This window comes from Lontra canadensis, unplaced genomic scaffold (genome assembly GCF_010015895.1).
Source record: "Lontra canadensis isolate GAN:19392208 unplaced genomic scaffold, GSC_riverotter_1.0 scaffold212, whole genome shotgun sequence".
NCBI classification, from domain to species: Eukaryota; Metazoa; Chordata; class Mammalia; order Carnivora; family Mustelidae; genus Lontra; species Lontra canadensis.
In genome coordinates, this window is record NW_022631206.1 from 304,453 (window position 1) to 325,201 (window position 20,749).

Consider the following 20,749-nt stretch of genomic DNA (forward strand, 5'->3'; position numbering starts at 1 on the left):
CTCAGGTCATGATCTCAGGGTCCTGGGATCGAGCCCCGCATCGGGCCCTCTGCTCAGCGGGGAGCCTGCTTCCCCCTCTCTCTCTGCCTGCCTCTCTGCCTACTTGTGATCTCTCTCTCTGTGTCAAATAAATAAATAAAATCTTTAAAAAAATAAAATAAGTCAACTAAGAAAGATACTTATTTGTATCTCCCTTCCATGTTAATTTTTGTAGTGCTTTGGAGAATTGATGAGGCCCACTGAAGAGGCAGAGAGATGCTAGCAGGGACAATTAGAGGGTACCAAAGACAGAGTTAATCTACCTCGTTGTAATGGGCAGAGCTTAACTCTTCTTGTTAAAATTTATTCCTTTATTCATTCCCCCCATCTTCTTCACAAAGGATTTGAGTCAACTTACCAAACTATTTACAATAAAATAAGATAAATATTTGACTGAAATAAGTTAAGCAAAAGTAAAATGTGTGTAAGAAAACAAACAAATGCGTATTCTCCGCATGTCCTCAAGAAGGGTTGTAATTTGGCTCTCAATTTTCCATACTAAAGAAAAGAAAAAAAAAGTCTCCTCCATCATAAAATTCATGGTGTCCTAAGATTAAAAATAATATATATCGAGGGAAGCACAGCTTCTTATGCCACTGAGACCTGAGGAGTTTCTCTGGTAGTTCTTTAAGAAGACAGGCTTCTGTGATACTACATCCATACAAGAGAAATGAAATTCCCAGAGCAATTTGTAAATGTAGGTTGAAGAAATGATGTCAAAGCATAATTCAGTAAAAGCAGTTCTACAAGTAACTAAAACCCTGTAGTCTGAGCATAACACTCTCTGGGCAGGTCGGCCTCGGTGATGGAGATCATTCTAGGTGGGCTCTCCATATTAATTCTGCTGCCAGCCTATTGTTAGAGATTAAGTGGCAGAGAGTAATTTCCAGATTATTTACTTCTTCCCTGAACCCTAGGAGTAAATACTCTTTATTGCCTACTAAATCTTTGAGAACCAGTGAGGCCTAGGGTGGGGTAGTCCTTTGACAAAAGGGTAGGCTGCCCAGTTCACCCCACTGTGCCAACAGCATGTGTAGATCTAGTCCCCTCTAACACACAGAGGATAACATGGGAATATTTATTCTTTTCTTCTCTTTAAATGACATCATCTCTTGCTTTGTAGTGTCCCTCCATTTGTGTCTGAATCACTACCAATTCTAAATTCTTCAGAATGTTTCCAGCTCTTTGGCTAGAACTTGGTCCAGTGTGTTTATCTGGGAATTTAGATAAGGGTCTGACTTCCTGACAGCCTCACAGAAGCCTCCCAATACACCCAGAAGTCTGCGGCGATATTTCTAATTGATATTTTCTAACCTCGGAGGTTAGAATTTTGTTCTGCCCCATGGCTTTTGTCACAGTAACCACTGTTTATGGACAGGCCACCCGTGAGTCCATGAGAAAGTGGGGCCAGTCATTAACAAATTTGTAGGGTTGATTTTCTTTTTCTCAGGCATTTTCACATGTATGTGGGCATATATGAGAGTTGAGAAAATTACTGCGGGAAAGAACTCCATATTCCTTTTTATTTATTAATGGCAAAGGCAGGCTGCTTTTCTCTTGAGGAAGTTGCTCATGAATTTTCATTCAAAATAGTAAATTAGTGTCCACACTTTAATATGTTTAGAGTGGAAAGGGATTCTACATGCAACTGTGCATATCAGATTCCATGTCTAGAAAGCTGAATTTTATTCTTTAATGATACTATGAGTGGGGCAGGTGCCCCTGTTCCATCTCCCTTCTGTGCTTACATGCCACATGGAGTAAAGGGTGACGGGAAATTTGGATCTGTGATTAGTATTTTACTTCAGTAAAATTCTTAAACCATATTTGTACAAGATTTTGTTACCACTACCTTTAGTGTCTTTTTTGAAAAACAGAGGCAAACTTCCTTGAGCAAATAATGTTAACAGTGAACACTTAGTGAATATATGGGGAAAGAATCAATATGCTAAAGAAGCTAGGAAAATTGGATCATTTAATAGAAGTCCCACTATACAGAAGCTGGTATTTCAGGAATCAGTTCTGTGTTTTTGGATATGTTTGTGTGAAATGAACCATTAAGCATATGAAAGATGGAGTCTTAAATTTAGCTCCCAAATATATATGACTCAGACTTAGTAGAAAAACTGCCAGGACTTTTTAGTGTTATCTTTTCTTCAACCAATAATTGCTCTATTTTGATGATTTCTTCATTTGGTTGTCTGTTTTAATCAAAATTCCTCAGTGGGCCAAGCTGAAACCTCATATATTCACACACACCTTCCATTGATTTCACTTGGGTGAAACTTTATCTTTTAAGCAAAGTTTAAGTTGAAATGTTGAGTTAATGATGCTCACTTTAAATACCAAAGGCTGAATGCATTTATGTATTCAAACACTTAGCTAGTCAAACATAACTCCCATCAGGGTTTAGAGGAAGGATTATTTCTTAAACTATGCTAGCCTTACAAATAATGTATTGCTATCCAATCTGCAGAAAAATGATACTGAATAAGCTTGTTAGTATTTTATTTCTGCAGTGAAAAGCCCTAGAATCTTTTTGTAACCTTGAGAAAGCAGAGTAAAATGGCAGACAGGATTTTGGGAATTTTTTTTGTCAATTTACCCAAACTAGTTAACCCAAACTTAGAAATAAACATTAAAGAAAAATTTGCACATTTATTTCTCCATAGTCTTGTCTACATCTCTGTTAAATTCTCTGTGAGTTAAACATGTTCATAATTCTGCACTTATCTAATGAAAATGGACTTTGAGTTAGAAGGCTGTTTCTCCTCATCACATGCATAAGCTTTCAATCTCCTAAAATGGGAATATTATACCTACAACAGTGTCCAACTCTTTTATTGTGAACCCATTTCAGATCGAGTATATGGCAATTTAAAGGAGAAGAATCCAAAAGAAAACCATTTTGGTGATGTGTTTGCTTTATAACACTTTCCTAGAGTATTTATGAGTTTGCTTTGTAACATTTTCATAAAGAATATAACAGATTCATAGGCTACTGAAAAGTTATGCTTTGAGATCTTTTAATAGCGAATAGATTACATATTTGAGTGGAGGAATTAACACAAACCGAAACACGACAGAAAATTTTATGAGGAAAATCCCTCCAAAAGAGTAGTTCCCATATTTATATCCCTTATAAGATTGTGAGCCACCTGCCACAATTTCAGCTGCCTCTCTCTCTCTTCTAAAAAGAGAGACTAGGACCTTGTCACCATGAATTCAAGAAAAGAACCTCGTTCTGAATTCAATTGATAGAATCAGCATATTCCTCAAAGGGATATAAAACTGTTAACTAGTTCTAGCTACCCTTGATAAATTCACTCATCTCTGATCCTCTCTGTTTTCCTGTATAGTACCTGGCACTTTGCCTGGAAGACACCGTCTTGCACAAAATTACTTGAAAAACACTTCACACACCTTTGCAGGTAACATAAACATAAGAAAGTAAGCTACTTTCTTACCTAAGAATTTTCCTGAAATAATGAACACACTTAATTTCATTCATTTCAGAAGCTTTTGAAGAATCAAGAAAGAAATTCTAGTAATTTGTTTGTGATTTGCTACGAAGTTACATATTTGATTTCACTAAATTTGGAAAGTTCTGAGGTCTTTTCTAAGCTGGGAATTAACACGTGGCCAAGAATCTGAAATTAGGCACAAATGCTTAAAAGAAATGTTTTTGTCTTCAGTATTAGGACCTTATGAGAATTGTTGTTTGGAAAACACTACTGTCGATTCTATACTAATGAAGCAAAATATAAAACCAAAGCATTTACTGTAGCTAACAAACTCAAGCTTACATATTCTTGGCTAAAATGAAAATAGACTAGACTGAAGAAAGGGGGAGCATCTGTGTTAGGTTCATTTGCCTCTTGTGGGTCTTCTGTGTAGACTCTCTGAGAAGAAAGTTGAGGTACATTTAACTAGAAGAAATGGGTTTTTGTTCCAAGGCCCTTGCTAAAGGGAATCATAAAGCTCCGTAGATAGAAAGGTATGGTTAAGAGCCAGTGAAAAGATGTCATGGTTCTGAGTATTTTACCATGTAATGTATGTTTGGTTTATTTCAGTCTCCTTAATTTTCAGTGTAGAAAAGGGGAAGATGTAGGAGGAATGGAGAGGGGAGAACTCACCTCAATTGAGAAGCTACTGCACATAATCTGTAAGTAAGAAATGCATCATTATCATGGACTTGAAGGCAAAACCTCACCTTCAGAAGGAGGGACCAAGCCTTTCTGTGGCACGGGTTGTGCTGTTATTGGCATCGGGGGAGGAGATCCTATTGTCTCTGCCACATGCTGCTCTTCTGAAGTCACTCTTGCCCAACTAAAGGTTTGTGGCTTCAGTATCTACCTTCACTCATCATCGTTCACCAGGTGCTATGCTGAGCACTAGAAATGGAAGATAAATTCATTTCTTACCCTTGAATTGTTTGGTCCTAATCAAAATTTCTTTTCTTCATGCACATATGAAAGAGGAAAACAGGCCCCTTTATTCTCCTTGCTGACTGATAGTTTTTATGAGACATCCTAAGCACATAATTTCTTGGTAAACAAGGGAAAAGCTTGCTTCAAGATCAAAGGCCCAGCTCTTTAACACAATGCTTATAGCGTCTCCTAATAAATTAACATCATCATTGGGGAGCTACCTCTTGGGGTCAATGTTGTTTTTCAGATTTATTTCTCTCCCTTCTTTTTTCTAAGATGGCATCTGGGTTTATGTGACCTTGTGATTCTGAGGTGTGATGAGTTTCCCTGGGCTCACCAAGGCCCTTGGGTAGGGGCTGTCTGGTTTCGTTTGAATGGATTTTGCCCTAGGTATTCCAAAGTTGATCCCCACAGGGGCCTGTGGCTATGTTGTTATCTCTTGGCTTGGTCAGGAGGTATTTCTGCTGAATAAGCCTCATCTCAACCCTGCCAACTCTCTGAGATCTGACTTCAGAGGCCCCCCCGCCTCTCCTTGGAGTCAGTGTGCCTTTGTTGCCATGGCAGCACCTCTGTCAGATTCACCGGGTGAACTCCTAGAAACCTCTTGGTGGGGGAGGGTCGGGTGGGGAGTGAGAGAACAGTGTCCTCATCCAGAGGATAAAAGAACAGGTAGCAAAGGGAGTCCTGACCAAAGTTCTCTGATTGTAGTGTTCCCACTCCAGGTGATGGTGAAGTCTCTTCCCAGACTTCCAAGCAGTAAATGGAGCTGACATCCTGGTGCTTTTGACTTTCCTTTCAACCTGTCTCACATACCTCCTTTCCCAGTCTTAGTCCAAGATAGGGAAGGATCCACATCTTAGCGGGAGCCCCTCTTGCCTTTATTTCTGTCTTATTTAAATCCACTGTTATGGAAAGGGTGAGCTTTTCCCTTTATTTCTCCTTTGCAATTTTTACTATTCCCCAGAATCATACTTCCTTAATTTGGGGGGTGACATTTCCCTTTTTAAAAAATTTTTATTTATTCATTTGACAGAGAGATAGGGAGAGCCAGAGACTACAAGCAGGAGGAATGGCAGAGGGAGAGGAGAGGCAGGCTCCCCACTGAGCATGGGCACAACATGGGGGTCCATGCCAGGACCCTGGGATCATGACCAGAGCTGCAGGCAGACGTTTAACTGACTCAGTCACCCAAGTGCACACCCACCCACCCCCGACTTTCTCCTGTCTTTATGGCTAAAATGTGGGAGGGTGCAAGGAGAGAGAAATGATGACTGTAATTCAGGTGGTATTTCTAAATGATTGTCCATGTCCTGTGAGCAAATCCTTGTTAGTCATTCCTTATTAGTCGCTCAGAGTTAATAAACAAAGCTTGGTGGTTTGTCCCTGTTACAGTGGTTTTGTTTGTTTTTTAGTATTTTGAAATGGGATACTAGTTCAGATTTCTCGTGTTTGCTGGAATTCCTTGCTATTCAAAGCGAGGCCTGAATGCAGAATCTCAGGCCCCACCCTAAAATTACTGAATCAGGACCTGCATTTCAACAAAATCCTCATCTCTGTCATGTGCACATTAAATCTGAGAAACCCTGCTCTAGGCCACCAGAGCCTTTCTGAAGCTTTTGGTCACATCACCGGTATCCAACATCAGCATTCAGTTAAACGTCAATCCTACATGTCAGCCAGTGACAATCCTTGCCGCTGGGTGCTTATGGTCTTCATCAGTAATCTTTGTAATTATGGTAAGATAATTAAAATAAAACAAGCTGTTCTAGATCTAGTCTCCTCGGTCACCAGACACACCTTCAGTTTTCTTTGACAGATCGATTAAGATTAAATTAAATGATGAAAAGTGAATGTTCATTTTTGTGGAAAGTAGCCATTTAATGTATAGAGACAGGAACAAGGTAGTAAAGATACTCACTTGATAAATCCAGATTCATACTTGAGTCTGCTGCTTTGCTGGTCCTGATAGGGTTTTGCTCTGTTACAGTTTGGCAAGGATGTGGTTTCTTTTAGGGAGATGATTTTGGGGGGAAGGACAAAGTCATAGTTTTTCATCCTGCACTTTCATTTTCTGATCACAGTGTTTTAGAAGAATCTGGGCTTTACTTATTCACCAGGCTTTCAATAGAGAATCACATTAATCCTTTTAAGCTCCTTATTCTAATGATTTATTTTGTTGAAAACCATAGTGATCCTCCTTTGAATTTTAATGATTGCTGGCTATTCAAAGATTCATTGTTTTGACTTCCTGTCCTTACCTTTGTTTCCTACACGTCTGTGGGGAACACCTGTCTAATACTGGATCTGCCCCTGGTTCTCACCGGCTTACCAGAGTCACTCAAGCCTATCTCTGAGTGTTAAGCTGAAATGCTGGCTACTCATCCATGACAATAAATGTAGGATATATGTTTGCAGAGATAGGCAGATAGACAGCAGAGGGACAAATAAATGATTGAGTCATTTCCCGGGGAAAATGATATTTCAGATTGGATAATAAATTGTGATGGTTGTAGAGAAATTAGTTGAATTAGTTTTTTTTTTTTTAAGATTTTATTTATTTATTTCACAGACAGAGATCACAAGTAGGCAGAGAAGCAGGCAGAGAGAGAGAGAGAGAGAGAGAGAGAGGAGGAAGCAGGCTCCCTTTTGGGCAGAGAGCCTGATGTGGGGCTTGATCCCAGGACCCTGAGATCATGACCAGAGCCAAAGGCAGAGGCTTTAGCCCACTGAACCACACAGGCGCCCCTTGAATTAGTATTCTTAATCATAAATGTATTTCAGATGCGACATCTATGAAAATCTAGTGGGAAAGAAAGAGGTTTGAATTTTGATGGTGCTATTCTGACCCAAAATTCTGGACCCTGTTCCTTTCACAAGGCCCTGACCCTTCATTTCTCAGTTAAATATGGCAGTGCTCTCTTCCAAGGACATAGTAGTAGTCATTTTGTTCAAGTGCTGTAAATCCTCAAAAAGGGTTAGCGAATGGAAATAGTCTTGATACATCTCAGGTATGAGCCCTGGAATAACATGTTATGTTTTCAAAATCTAAGAAATGCTATGTCAGAGGCTTGAGTTTCTATTTTGCCCACTGCATAACCACACCGAGAATTTTTCCCTTCTCTTTTCACAGGTATCACCTAGGAACATCATGGGTTTTCAAGAATATATTATTCTAATATGAGATTTTAACAACTACACTGTATTTATGCATAATACATTTTGTGCCTTATCTTCAGGCTTCTGGACTTTGATTCGGAATATCAGGAGCTCTGGGATTGGCTGATTGACATGGAGTCCCTCGTGATGGACAGCCACGACCTGATGATGTCAGAGGAGCAGCAGCAGCATCTTTACAAGGTTAGAGCTACCCTTCTTGCCTTTACCTTGCTGTGGAAGATCTGATTAGCCTGACAAGTCTCTCTCTCTCTCAGGATATCTTTGCGTTCATTGTATGTATCATGGTGTCTATTAGAATTCCCTTCCCTGTCCCCAAACTCATTTCCATCCCTTGTGTGCTGACAGGCTGCACCGACATCATAATTGCAAGAAAGTTCCCTTTATCACATTCTATTTGGTGTAATTCTATAGAAGGACAAAGATTTATCTCCAAGATGAATAGCAATAAATGAAACCGCATTAATAAATAGACTGAAACAAAATGAAGGATAAATGGACTGGTAACATTTAACAAAATGTGTTTTCATTGGAGCACTCAGGTGGATTCTATCCACCCCTTAGATCTTTCCAGAGAAAAAAAGAAATTTGCCTCCAGTTTGACTTGCTACTTCCAGGGTACAGGGATTGTTCAATTTAATGTTTATTAGTGATACACAGAGCAGACGTTGTCATATCAACTCAATACATTTGTGTGTGATTTAAGAAAACTGGCTTGGAACTTACATATTGATTGCAGGCAATCCATCTAATAACTATCTATATTGTTTTTCCGTGTCTGCTAATTCACCCTTAGCTTAATATGTTTTACCAATTCTACTTAAATAGTCTTAGAAGTTCTTACAAAACAGCTATATGATTTTGACTGAAAAAATGGTTGCAAGATTCACAGCGTCTGCAAAAGCTGTCGGGGAGGATAGAGGGACTTTCCACTGAAATATCAGATTGCAGTAAATCTTCCTCATTTAGGCAATTTTTATTGGAGTAATTCTGACAGTTGTCATCCTTGAATTGCTTTGAGCATATGGCATATTTCAAAGAGCAGATTGTGAATCATAAAAAATAAAATTAATAACTAACCACAGAATCAGCAACAGTATAATGACAAGAAACAACTACCCTCTAGCTTTTAAAAATTTCTTGTAGAATAAGAAGTACATTCAAGGTCAAGTAAAAGTTGTCTCCTTTCTTCCTCATTTTTTATCATTTTAAGTTACCTTTCCTAAATATGTTATTTTAACTTTTACCTTCTCTAAAGAGAGAAGTTTATTTATACTTTTCAAGGGTCGGGTTGACTTTAATTAGTGTCCCCTGAGAATCATCTTGGTTAAGAGAAGATATAAGCTCCCCAAGGAGTCAGCAAATGGTGATATTTTATTCCTGAAAGAATTCTACCCAACATTAATCGAGTTTGTTGACTACTAGCCATTTCCTGGATGGGTAGCCATCCACATTAACAACAAACCTACCCAGTATATCTTCTAGCATAACATGTCTGGAATAACAGTCTTTAGCTAATGTAAACAAAGCAAGGTGAGTTCACATTTCATGTCAGGATCAAGAATTATGTATGAAAAATGCCCATTAATCTTATCAATTTATTGATAGAAAAATATTAGTTTCATTCCCAATAAGCATTAAAAATTGAACCAAACAGGAAAAAAATAATACAAAAATTAACTAACCATAAGCCATTATCTCAGATGTTATTGCACTCATGATGCCAAATAAGATTTCTTTTCTTCTTGATGCATTTTGCATTTTGCACATAAACCACAACTTTTTTTTCAGCAGTAGTGCTATTCTTTGTCAAAATCACATCCATATAATTTACATCACAATTAATAGGAAATCAGTCTTTTTTTTCTTGTGGTTTCCTTATAAGTGCTCTGCCTGAGAATTCCCATTCTGGTATAATGAAGGCCATTATTCCACCCACTCACACTCTTGGATTATAGCATTTTCCCAAACATTTTCCATACTGGGGTTCTTTATTTGTGACTCACGTCCTGTCATCATCTTTTTGCTCTGAGATGTTAACGCAGCTAAGTTCATGAGACTGGCCCTAACTTTGCATTTGGCTTATAAGCAAAATTAAAGATTGAGCTATACACCAAGGGCAAATGCTACAGATCTGTAGAGTCTTCCTTTACACAAGCCCCCACATTATTCCAGAGGTTTAGGAACCTCCAGAGCAATCTGAGGATATTGAGTAAGGAGTCATTGAGAACTTAGGGTGGATCCCGAATTAGAAAAATTGGTGGAGGAAAATTAATTTCAGGTCTTCATCTAGAATCCTCAGGGATTCTCAGGTTAGGTCAACATTTTCCATGTCCCATTCCTCTGTTCCAATCAATGTGCCTTTTCAGAAATCAACTGAACTGATGACCTGGGGGAGGAGGGTTTTGAGCCTATGGATCACAGAGACCCCAGAGTAATAGCGCTTCTCAGTTGGTCCCCAGGCCTTCCTCTGCTTTCAATACCATTTGAAACTTTAATCTTTAAATTTGTTGTCCCTGAAAGATACCAGTGCTCTATCAGCATTTTTCATCAAGGGCACCACTGACATTTGGGACAAAACCATTCTTTTTTATACTATCATATATATATGATATATATATATATATAATATAAATATAATATATTTTTTATAATATCAGCAATCATGAACTTCATTCTCACCCTTCCCCTGTGGGGCATTTACTATTCACATTTCCTAGTCTTCAAGACCATTCAACAGGATGCCCAACCCATACCACGGCACTCCAGTCCAGCTCAACCTATGTACATCATCTTCCTTTCTTAAAATGCTTCTATAACACTAAGAAAAATGCCTTGCTCTTGGATTTTATACATTGTTAAGCAAAACACCTTACATAGCTGATACTGAATATAACAGTTGTTGAGTTCAAAAGTCAAGGATGAGTGCTCACTTCGTTCAGCAGCACATATACCAAAAAACGAAGGGTGAGAATGAAGTTCATGATTGCTGATATTATCATAAAGAACAAAAGTGAAAGCTTTCAGAGAGACCTTCACCTGAGTGATGGTAAAATCCCAGTGGCCATAGACCAAGCATGATTCTTGTTACAGTAGAATTCAAAACCTTTTCTCTCCTCTCCTTGGGGGCCTCTCTGTATTTCATCATTCGGCTCCTTTCCTGGAGTAGATAGTCATGCCCACCCAGATCCCGACTTGTGACATGTACTACACAGACTTAGGGTGATTCCCCAAAGTCCACATTTGGAAATGTTGGTTTAGAGAAAGCCTACTAAGATGGTAGTTAACAAGAGTGAAGAGTTTTTAAGCCTTTTCCACACCAGGCACTACTTGCCTGACTTTCCCTATTTATTTTATACTCTAGTCTCTGCCAGAAAATCGTCTGTCCTTAACCCCTAGATATGTAACTCCAGATAAATACCTTCTATTATTCATTCAGCAGAGCTCCTGGGCTGGACACCTGTTGTGATATGTTGGTTACCCCAAGCCAGCAAAATACCATAGGGACTTCTTAAAGGAAAAGAATTAGATTTAACGGGCAAAGAATACATTGACACCACCTGACATAATTTAGAATCCTAGCATTATGAAGGACAACAAAGTAGAATTTTCTGTTTAAACCATTTCTTGTTATTTTCTGTTCTTTAGAAATTTAAGACCATTTTCTTTCTAATTAACTTTCAACAGCAGGGTCTTAAGAGCAACTTGATTCTTATTTAAAAATGACCACTCCCTCAAAAATATTTTCTTCCTTATTTTGAGACAGTGAGCCATCCTGCCAGTGTCTTTCCTTCTCCCGTCTTTGTCTGGCCCACTTGCCCAACCTCTGAGCAGGGACCTTCTATAGCTTTTTTCTAATAAACACTGGCAGTATTGTCAGCCTAGAAAACACAAAAGTAGTTCTTTCTTGTTTTTTCTTCCTCAATCTGAGAATCACCTCCAAGGAGAATTTGCTCCCACTCTCTCACTTTCTTTTTCTTCATTCCTCCTACCTTCCTAAGTAGGACAATTTAATTTGTCAAAAGTAACCACCGTGATTTTGAAAGTTCAGCTCCTATTTGGACTGGAGTTACGAAGCCGGAATTCATAATCATGGGGAGCTGTCACTCTGCCGGTCTGCATGTGCATTAACTATTAATGGAGAAATATTTAAAACCCACTTGCAAAGGAAAAGCTCCATTTTTTTTCATTTCTACAGATCAAAGGTGGCATTATTCTTGGGCTTAGGGAAGCTCAAGACATCTCCTCCCCCATCCTGTGAATTTTATAGACTGAGTGACCTAGAAGCATCATCGAGATCGGAGAGGCTGGAGCTCAGGCTGCTGCTTGTTGCTGTCCTGCCCTCGGTGGCAGACACAGCTGACTAGGGAGTGCTGTGAGGCTGTGCGCGGTCAGGGGCTCCTTCCCTTGCCACAGAGCACTGCCCATTCTCTGCCACCTACAAAGCCCAGACAACAGAGCCCTTAGTGAGCCTGGATTGGTATGGGCTTCCAGAGTCCAAGGGTTAATTTCAAGGGCCACATTCAAAAGTTGCATTCTGGCAATTATTGTTATACTTGAACAAGAGCTGTTTTCAGAGAGTAGGAAGCTCACGAAAGCACCGTATTTATAGATTTGTTCCTTGAGAGGATGGCTTAGCTGCTCCTCATCAACAAAGTATTAACTTATATGATTTCTAAGGGACTAAAATAATGCTTACAGCTGAAAGATTATGTAACATTAGTACCCATTTTAACTAAGGCCTTTATACTTTCAAGGAATTTACACAGGAGATTTTATATTTCATTTTGAGGACTAGCTACTCTCATATAGTTCTGCTTTTATGGGAAAAATGCAAGTGTCCTCTATCTTTCTCTGTTGGTATAAGTATTTTTTCTTTAAAGATTTTATTTATTTGACAGACAGAGATCACGAGTAGGCAGAGAGGCAGGCAGAGAGAGAGGAGGAAGCAGGCTCCCTGCTGAGCAGAAAGCCTGATGCGGGGCTCGATCCCAGGACCCTGAGATCATGACCTGAGCTGAAAGCAGAGGCTTAACCCACTGGGCCACTCAGGTGCCCCTGTTGGTATAAGTATTAAACAAATATGTCTGCTGTGTAAATGGAAAAGGACTGCCCATTTTGCATAATCCAGTGCTCACTAAACAGACTGATTAGATTTTTTAACTCTGCTCTGGATTTGAGGTTGCTTATAAGAATTCACAAGAAACCCTTAAAAATATTTTTAACACATAAGTATAAATCAGAACTGGGGAAAATAAACGTAGACTAGTCTCTTTCAGTGAGAAGAGTTAATATATAGGCATTTAGACTGTATGGTCCTATGCACTTACTAAAGATACTAAAATTTCACTTTGGATTTCCTGGTAGTAAAAGCAAAGAAGGAAATGCACTTAATTGCAAAATTTACATTTTCCCTGAGAAAAAAATATTACACTTCCTTTGAAGAAATTAAGTTTGTTTTGATACTTAGATATGAAAACACTTTCTGTTAGGAATTTTTTTTTTAATGTAAGGGATTAGAATGGCATGGTAGTGAAATGTTTAACCACAATATTTCTTATAAGTAAGTTTCTAAACATAATACTTTTTTTAAAGATTTTATTTATTTATTTGACAGAAATCACAAGTAGGCAGAGAGGCAGGCAGACGAGGGGTGGGGGGTGGGGAAGCAGACTCCCTGCTGAGCAGAGAGCCAGATGCGGGGCTTGATCCCAGGACTCTGGGATCATGACCTGAGCCGAAGGCAGAAGCTTAACCCACTGAGCCACCCAGGCGCCCCTAAACATAATCTTTTTAACAAGTGAATTGTTTTTCTTTAACTCTGTTGCCAGATAACATTTACAGACTTTGAACACAGCTCTTCTTCAACGATAGTTTGGCCAGGTGAGATTAATAAGAGAAGACATCAATATTACATACTTGAAAAGAAGAAGCTGGGGCTCCTGGGTGGCTCAGTGAGTTAAGCCTCTGCCTTCAGCTCAGGTCATGATCTCAGGGTCCTGGGATCGAGCCCTGCATCAGGCTCTCTGTTCAGCGGGCAGCCTGCTTCTCCCTCTCTCTCTACCTGCCTCTCTGCTTACTTGCCTGCTTCTCTCTACCTGCCTCTCTGCTTTCTTGTGATTTCTCTCTCTGCTTCTCCCTCTCTCTCTGCCTGCCTCTCTGCTTACTTGTGATTTCTCTCTCTGTGAAATAAATAAATAAAATCTTTAAAATAAAAAAAAGAAAAGAAGAGGGTATTGGGAAAGTGAGGGAGAACTATCACCTTGAAGAGAAAGAAAAACAGTGGAAATTAGTTAATACACAACTAACCAAACAAAAATGAGTAATCTAAAACAAAACAAAAAGAGTAAACTAAGATCATGGGTGGATGAACAAATAAGAAAATTCTAAAAAAATAAAATCCAAACAAATAAAAAGAGAACTAAACACTGAAAGAAGAATTGTTTTAGGGAAAAAAAAGATAAGAGAAAGAGATACATTTTAAAGGAGAAAATTGTCACTTTTAGAGAATTCGGGTGTGTATTAAAAGATAAGCATTATAACTTTTTAAAAGAAATGAGTATGGAGTAGGATTAGAAATTCTGGGGAATATGAAGCACAGTGTAAAAAGAAAAATGGGGCATAGTTGACTTGTTATTTTATAACTATTGATGCCAAAATGATGTTGTCATGGCTATGAACCATCACAGAAAACAGATTAATCCTGCTACCCCTGTATTCTATAAATTCACAAATATCAACCCTCTGCAACAGTTCATTTTTTTTTGTTCTGTACCAGATTGATCAGAATAATTTCAGCTGTAGTATGATACCTTTATGACTGAACCTAAGCTCCTAAAATTGTAATACTAGGGTGGTTCATAGTCCAGGTTGTAGTAGCTGGGCTTAAAATAGAAGAAAATCCATTCCCTTTTAAAAAAAAGAATTTTTACATGTTGGTGTACAGAACAAAAGTATGTGTCAAAAAATTCTATATTCTGGGGGTGCCTGGGTGGCTCAGTCGGTTAAGCATCTGACTTGTTTTTGACTCAAGTCATGATCTCAGGGTTCCGGGATTGAGCCCCTTATCTGGCCCCACGCTCAGCAGAGAGTCTACTTGAGATTTCTCTCCCGCTCCCTCCCCTCCCACCACTGGTTTTTTCTCTGTCTCTGTCTCTCTCTCTTAAATAAATAAATCTTTTAAGAAAATTAAATTCTGCTAATTAGGCCTTAGGTTGGAATTTCAGTACCAAAATGAAGCAAATTACTAGTTATTGAAGCAGTCAAGGTAAAAATGTACCAGATATATCAGGCACAAGAACCTAATGATAATTTTTTACCTCTTTCTCAGTAGATTAATTGTAGAGCTTAATTGTATGTTAGATTAAAACTCCATTAAGATAAGAAGAATATGCTTAAAATCATTATAATATTTCAAATAACATTAGTCATTTTAAAAGTGATCAGAATAGGAAAATCGAGGCTGCCTCCACTGCTCTTTAGAAAGGAATTTGTTGTTCCGTGTTTATTAAAGCTACAAAGTCCTAGATAATTGTCATCTTAATGTGAGCTTTGGTGAATCTGGGTTTGCTATGAAGACAACTGTAGATCTTTTTCTTTTCTTTCTTGAGAGAGGACAAAACTCATCCTGAAAATGCTTAGAAGAAAAAGTAGACGGATGTGCTTTCTGAACAATATAGGAAATGCTGTTTTTGCTGGCGCTTATAATTCCTATTTGAATCACTTTTTTAAGAGGGGAAAGAGGAAAAAAAAAGAAGGATGTTAAGAGAATAGTAGGCCAAGAAATAGTTGGCTCTGTGTGCAGAGGGGCAAGGAAGGGAAGGGCCGCCAGCAGTTTTTGTCTCTGGTGGGTGAGCTACTGTCCGGAAGGTGCGTTGGCTCTCGGGACTGCCTCTGCTGTATTGTGCGGCTCCCTCTCTGCCTGGCCTGGCCTGCTTTGGCCTAGAGTGGATCAAACAAGCCGTGGGGAAAGTTCCCCTCATTTGCATCACTTCTAGACAGCCCTGTCGTACTCTTTGCTGACAGGAAATCACTGTCTTTGTCACCTTTTCTCAGGGCCCTCCTTTTGGCAGAGATGGGCCATGTGACCACGCTTAATCACAACAACAGGGCTGGCTCAGGACTCAATGACATGTTTTCCTCAGCACTTCAATAAATGGGGTAGAGGAGTCAGGAGGAAATGACTACATTAATTTTAAAGTGAAAAGATAATTAACACTTGAAGGACTAATGCTACAACCTATGGAATTATTATTCAAATTGAAGTTAATTTATCAAAAACTCGTGAAAACTATCTCCCCTAATGCAACTGTTTTAAAAAATAAACCTTGAATAGTAAGAGTGGGGCGTGTTGGAGGGAGAGTGGGAAGAAGGCGGGGAGAGAGGCGCTGTGGATAGAGAGGGAGAGAGAAAAGGGGGGAGAGAAAGAGGGAAATCATAGCAGGCATAAGCTGTGTTTGAAAAAGCAACTTAAATGGGCTAAAACTTCAACATTTGGGACTGAAGGCTGGAGCATGTAAAACGCTTACTTAGATGATATGAATAGGACACTGGCAAACAAAAGCAGCAGTGTGCTCCTAGAAAACTGTGCTTAAAGGAGTTTCCTTGGCAACAGAAATGCAGTTCCAAAAGTAGACAGAACTTTCCTCAGAAAACATACTATTAATAACAACCTTCCGGAACAACTTGGAACAATTTGACGACTTGGCAGTAATAATGCCAAGTGTTCTGCAAATTAATCTAACACATAACAGTTATGTTTCCCTTGCCCGTAATTCTGCTGGACCCCACCAAGAACTCCTTGCTTTTCGGTGGCCCAAATGCGAAAAATATTTCTAAATGTTGTCATGGAAAAAAGAAAACCCAAAGAAATGCTAGTGGTCAGCAGTGGCCAGAGATTGTGTTCAGCCTTTTGGAACCCACAAGAGAATTTAATGAGATGAGTTTATTCCAATTAAAGCCACTACATTTAGGATCTCATCCCAACAAAGATGCTTCCATGAACAAAACTTGTTCAAGGGTTAACAGCCTGAGAGTTGCTGCGATGTGAAGCACATCTTGAGGCCACTGGTTATATATATGTAACACTTCACTAAATACATGCTGGATGTGATTTTGAAAAGCATCATCATTTCTTGTCAGCCCAGAGAATAAACTAATCTTGGATCTACTTGGCCAATGGGAATCATTTGAATTCTCCTGAAGGCAATACGTTTGCCAGCCAAGAAAGGTGTAGTATTCCCCTCCTCTGACCTTTCTTGAATCCTTGGATCTAAAGGTTAAAAGTAATCAATATCTCATTGCGCGGCTTGGTTTCAGGGTAATAAGTAATAACCATCATGTTAAAATCCAAATGATTACAGATAGCACTTAAATGAGTTGACCTGTTTGGGAGCTTTTATTAATTGCAATCAGGATAATCATTAGAGTTTGCTAATAAAATTTGGGATTAAATTGCAAAAATTTCCACCTTTAACTTTTGAAAAAACGACTTTTTGTTAATTAGATGTGAATGTGCAGTGTTTCCCTCCTGTGTTAAGCTGAGAGATTTGTCTTTCACCCCACATGTTTGGAGATTTCTTTCTGGTTTTTATGACATGAATTAGAGGAACACGTAAGCTACTTATAAGAAAGGGTTCTTGTTAGATTCGCTGTCACCTTGGGCTGCAGATCTGCTCGATACAGTGTGTTAGGTTTCAGGTCAGTGAGTCCATGGAAATGTCCCTCACCTACTTTTTAGCATTGCCTGTTTTGAAATTACTTATCTTTAATGGTTATATTCATATATGGGCTGATGTGCTTTGTAGCTAGAAAAACAAACAAAACAAAACAACCTAGGATGTGTGATTAAACCTCACATGGTATAACTGAGAGTTATTTATTTTGTTGGAAAAAAAAAGGAATACCAAAGTTTAAAGATGAAAACCAAGTATTATCATTGACAAAAGGGTCTTGCTATAAAAAGGATAAATGTTAGGTTTAATGTTCCATGTAATTACATCAGGAAGGCACTGGTTGTCATAACTGTAACTGCCTGTATTGGGAAGGCATTGGTTATCCTAACTAGATTATCACTACACCACGAAATCTTGTAACTTACAACATAAGTTATATCATAACATTACCAAGTGTGTAAGATATGCTGTTGAATCCAAATATTTTGCCCTTATGATTACTCTAGCTTTTACAATTTATTAGGATTTCATGCATCTATTCCTAAAACTGGAAGTTAGGGCTAGAAGGGTACCTAGATAGCATTTTGGTTATTTCAAAAAAAGTCCCGGTGGTCTTTTTGGCAGCACATATATTAAAATTAGAATGATAGAAGATTAGCGTGCTCCACCCCCCACCAACGATGACATGCAAATTTGTGACACATTCTATATTTAAAAAAGAAAAGAAAAAGAAAAAAATGAAGTCCTGGTACCTGTTCAGAATAGTCTGGAAAACCCTGGGTGGGAAAAGCTCAATCATAGTACTTTTTCAGATAAATTCTTTAACCTCCTGTTTTCTTGTCCTTATCTCACTACCATGTCTAACTTTAGAAAGAGGTAGATTTGTGGTTGTCCAGGGGACATCACTCTTGGAGTATTAGAAATTCCCCAAGCCAACTATTCCCATTACTAAATGTCCATACTGCCTTAAATCCCATCCTTAAGATTAATTTCTTTGAGATAAAAAGAATGCATTCTACTGGATGCAGATATACTCAAGGGGCAGGAGAATAATACTGGCTTAAGTGCCAATGTTAACATTTCGTTTAAATGGAAGGGCACTAGGAAGGGAAGATGGAATCTGTAGAGAGAAGAAATCTACAAAAGGGACCAAGGACAGTTGTTATTTCACCATTTGATAAAAAGGGAATTGTGTGTGTCTGGGGGGGGAGTTATGAGATAGGAGTAGGATGGAAGGAAAAAAAAACTAAATTGATCAAATCTTACTATTTGACTTTTTATGCCCTATACACATGAGCTTGTTTAATGCTCTCACAATGGATTATTCCCCCCGTTTCATGGATATGAGCAAAAACAGAGAGGTTAAGTGACTAGCTTAAAAGAACCAGTTTCTCAGGTTAGGCTAGGGCTTGCTGAGATTCTGAACAACCTCCAAATCTCAAAGGTTTAAAGTTACAAAGATTTATTTCTCACACATACTATTCATCCATCACAGGTTGGCTATGGGCTCTGCTTGGCACTGTTCTTACTCCAGGACTCAGACTAATGAACTAAATATTCTCTCAATGCAACAAAGGGAAAAGAGAGTTCTGGAGGGTCTCCCTCTTGACATTAAACCTTCTACCTGGAAGGGAAACATGTTTCTTCCTCTCAGAATCATTGGCTAGAACTAATCACACGGCCCCACCTAATTCCAAAGTTGATAGGGAAATGCATCCCTACTATGTGCCTGAAAGGCAGAAGACTAGAAATAGTTGTTGAGCTGTTTCAGTAGCTACCACAGAAATAAGTAAATAAGTCAGAGTTTGAACCCAATCTGGTTGCCTTTAATGCCCATAATCTTTCACGCACTATTTGCCTGCTCATTATTGCCTTATATCTTCTCCTTTACTTTAGGCAAAATTCTTGCAAGTGCATTTTCCTCCCTCTGCATGAGCTTCTAGTGCCAGAGAGAAGGAAGTTCCTATAATATTAAATGGCACATCAGCAGAGAAAACATGATAGACTTGGGTTTGCTCCTTAGCCAATCATCAGGCTATTCTGTGAAAACCCTCAAACTTTCTTAAGCACCTCAGCACCCTAGGAGAATGTTGCCATGTGGAACAGGGACCCCCCTATATTTTGTTAGATTCAGGAAAGCTAAGGCTGAAAATATTTATGTTTGTTGGGGGGAGTGCACTAAAGGCAGCATTGCCCTAGGAAGATTCAACCTCATGGATCCTGTTATTGCCAAAGGGAGTCACTGAGGAAGGGTCCCCATGGAGAGATACTCTAGAGGAATATCATTTGCAAAAAAAACATTTTCCAGTCTTGTCAAGGAGGCAATTTCAGTTCTCAGAAACAAGGGCATTCCCAAGCATATTTTTTAATAATGTTGGCATTTGTGAACCTCATACATTCTTAAACTAGGCACTTCTGCGACACTCTGTTCCTAATGAGGCACACTGGGGTAAGCTGAAAGGGAAGCAGTGGTCTTCCTGCTGAACCTTCATTCATTTACATAAGACACAAAACATAAACATATATACACTACCCACACATGTGCGTGCACGCGCGCGCGCGCACACACACACACACACACACACACATATACTCACATGCCCATTTTCTCTTGCTGAAGCCAGAAAAGAGTCAAGCCAGGCTAATGCTTCTGGGGTTGATTCTAATTTTTCTTCCAAACTTCTTTAGACCACAGAGCCTTTCCCCAGAAGGACATCTATACACCCCTGTAACTCCTCTGAACTTACTATTTCAGCTGCTTTCCTAAGTAATTGATTCTATATGCTCATTGATAATGACTTAAAGAAAATTTGTGATTCGTGATATTTCCCTTGTCGTCTTATTGTATCCATTGAAAACTAGGAAGTTCGTGGAAAGGGTATATACACACATGCACACACATTTATGTGTGTTAACACATATATACACGTATACAAAATACTAACTCATCTAGTTAAAAGTATCATTCATAAGGATTGAATTTGGGTGAAACCAGATTCCTTGGACCAAATATGCTGGTAGTCCCGAGACATTTAAATCACGCATATGTAAATATATACACAAACTTCTTCATATATATTCTAAGCTTCAGTTTGGAGCTCATTTCTATGTTCTAAGTCTTGGCATATTCAATTTTGCTACCTTCGTTATAATAGTTTTACCCTGTCAGTATTCATAGGTGCCTCCCTAACAGAGCCTTCCTTGAGAATAATTTAGCCATGAGTACTTTGTTATAATTAAATGCATACTTTTTAATAGTGATGATAGGTTTGGACTTTGTGGACCAAATGTGAGAATGAATGATTATAATTTTTGTTAGACTCCACACTCCAGGAGGGCAAGGTTCCTGTCTGCATCATTTATTGCCGTATCTCCACTGCCTAGTGTCGTACCTGGCACATAATAGAAATACAATAAATACATATTGAGAAA

The 20,749-nt window shown here is 38.8% G+C and overlaps 1 protein-coding gene across 3 annotated transcripts in view; it reads left to right on the forward strand.

The window, feature by feature from the left end:
• LOC116861941 (A-kinase anchor protein 6-like) overlaps positions 1 to 20,749 on the forward strand; it is a 417,382-nt gene that overhangs the window by 296,114 nt on the left and 100,519 nt on the right. For all 3 annotated transcript variants that reach the window (XM_032848876.1, XM_032848878.1, XM_032848877.1), the window contains exon 9: positions 7,706 to 7,826. In XM_032848876.1, the coding sequence (XP_032704767.1) occupies positions 7,706 to 7,826 (121 nt within the window). The remainder of the gene's footprint in view (positions 1 to 7,705; positions 7,827 to 20,749) is intronic.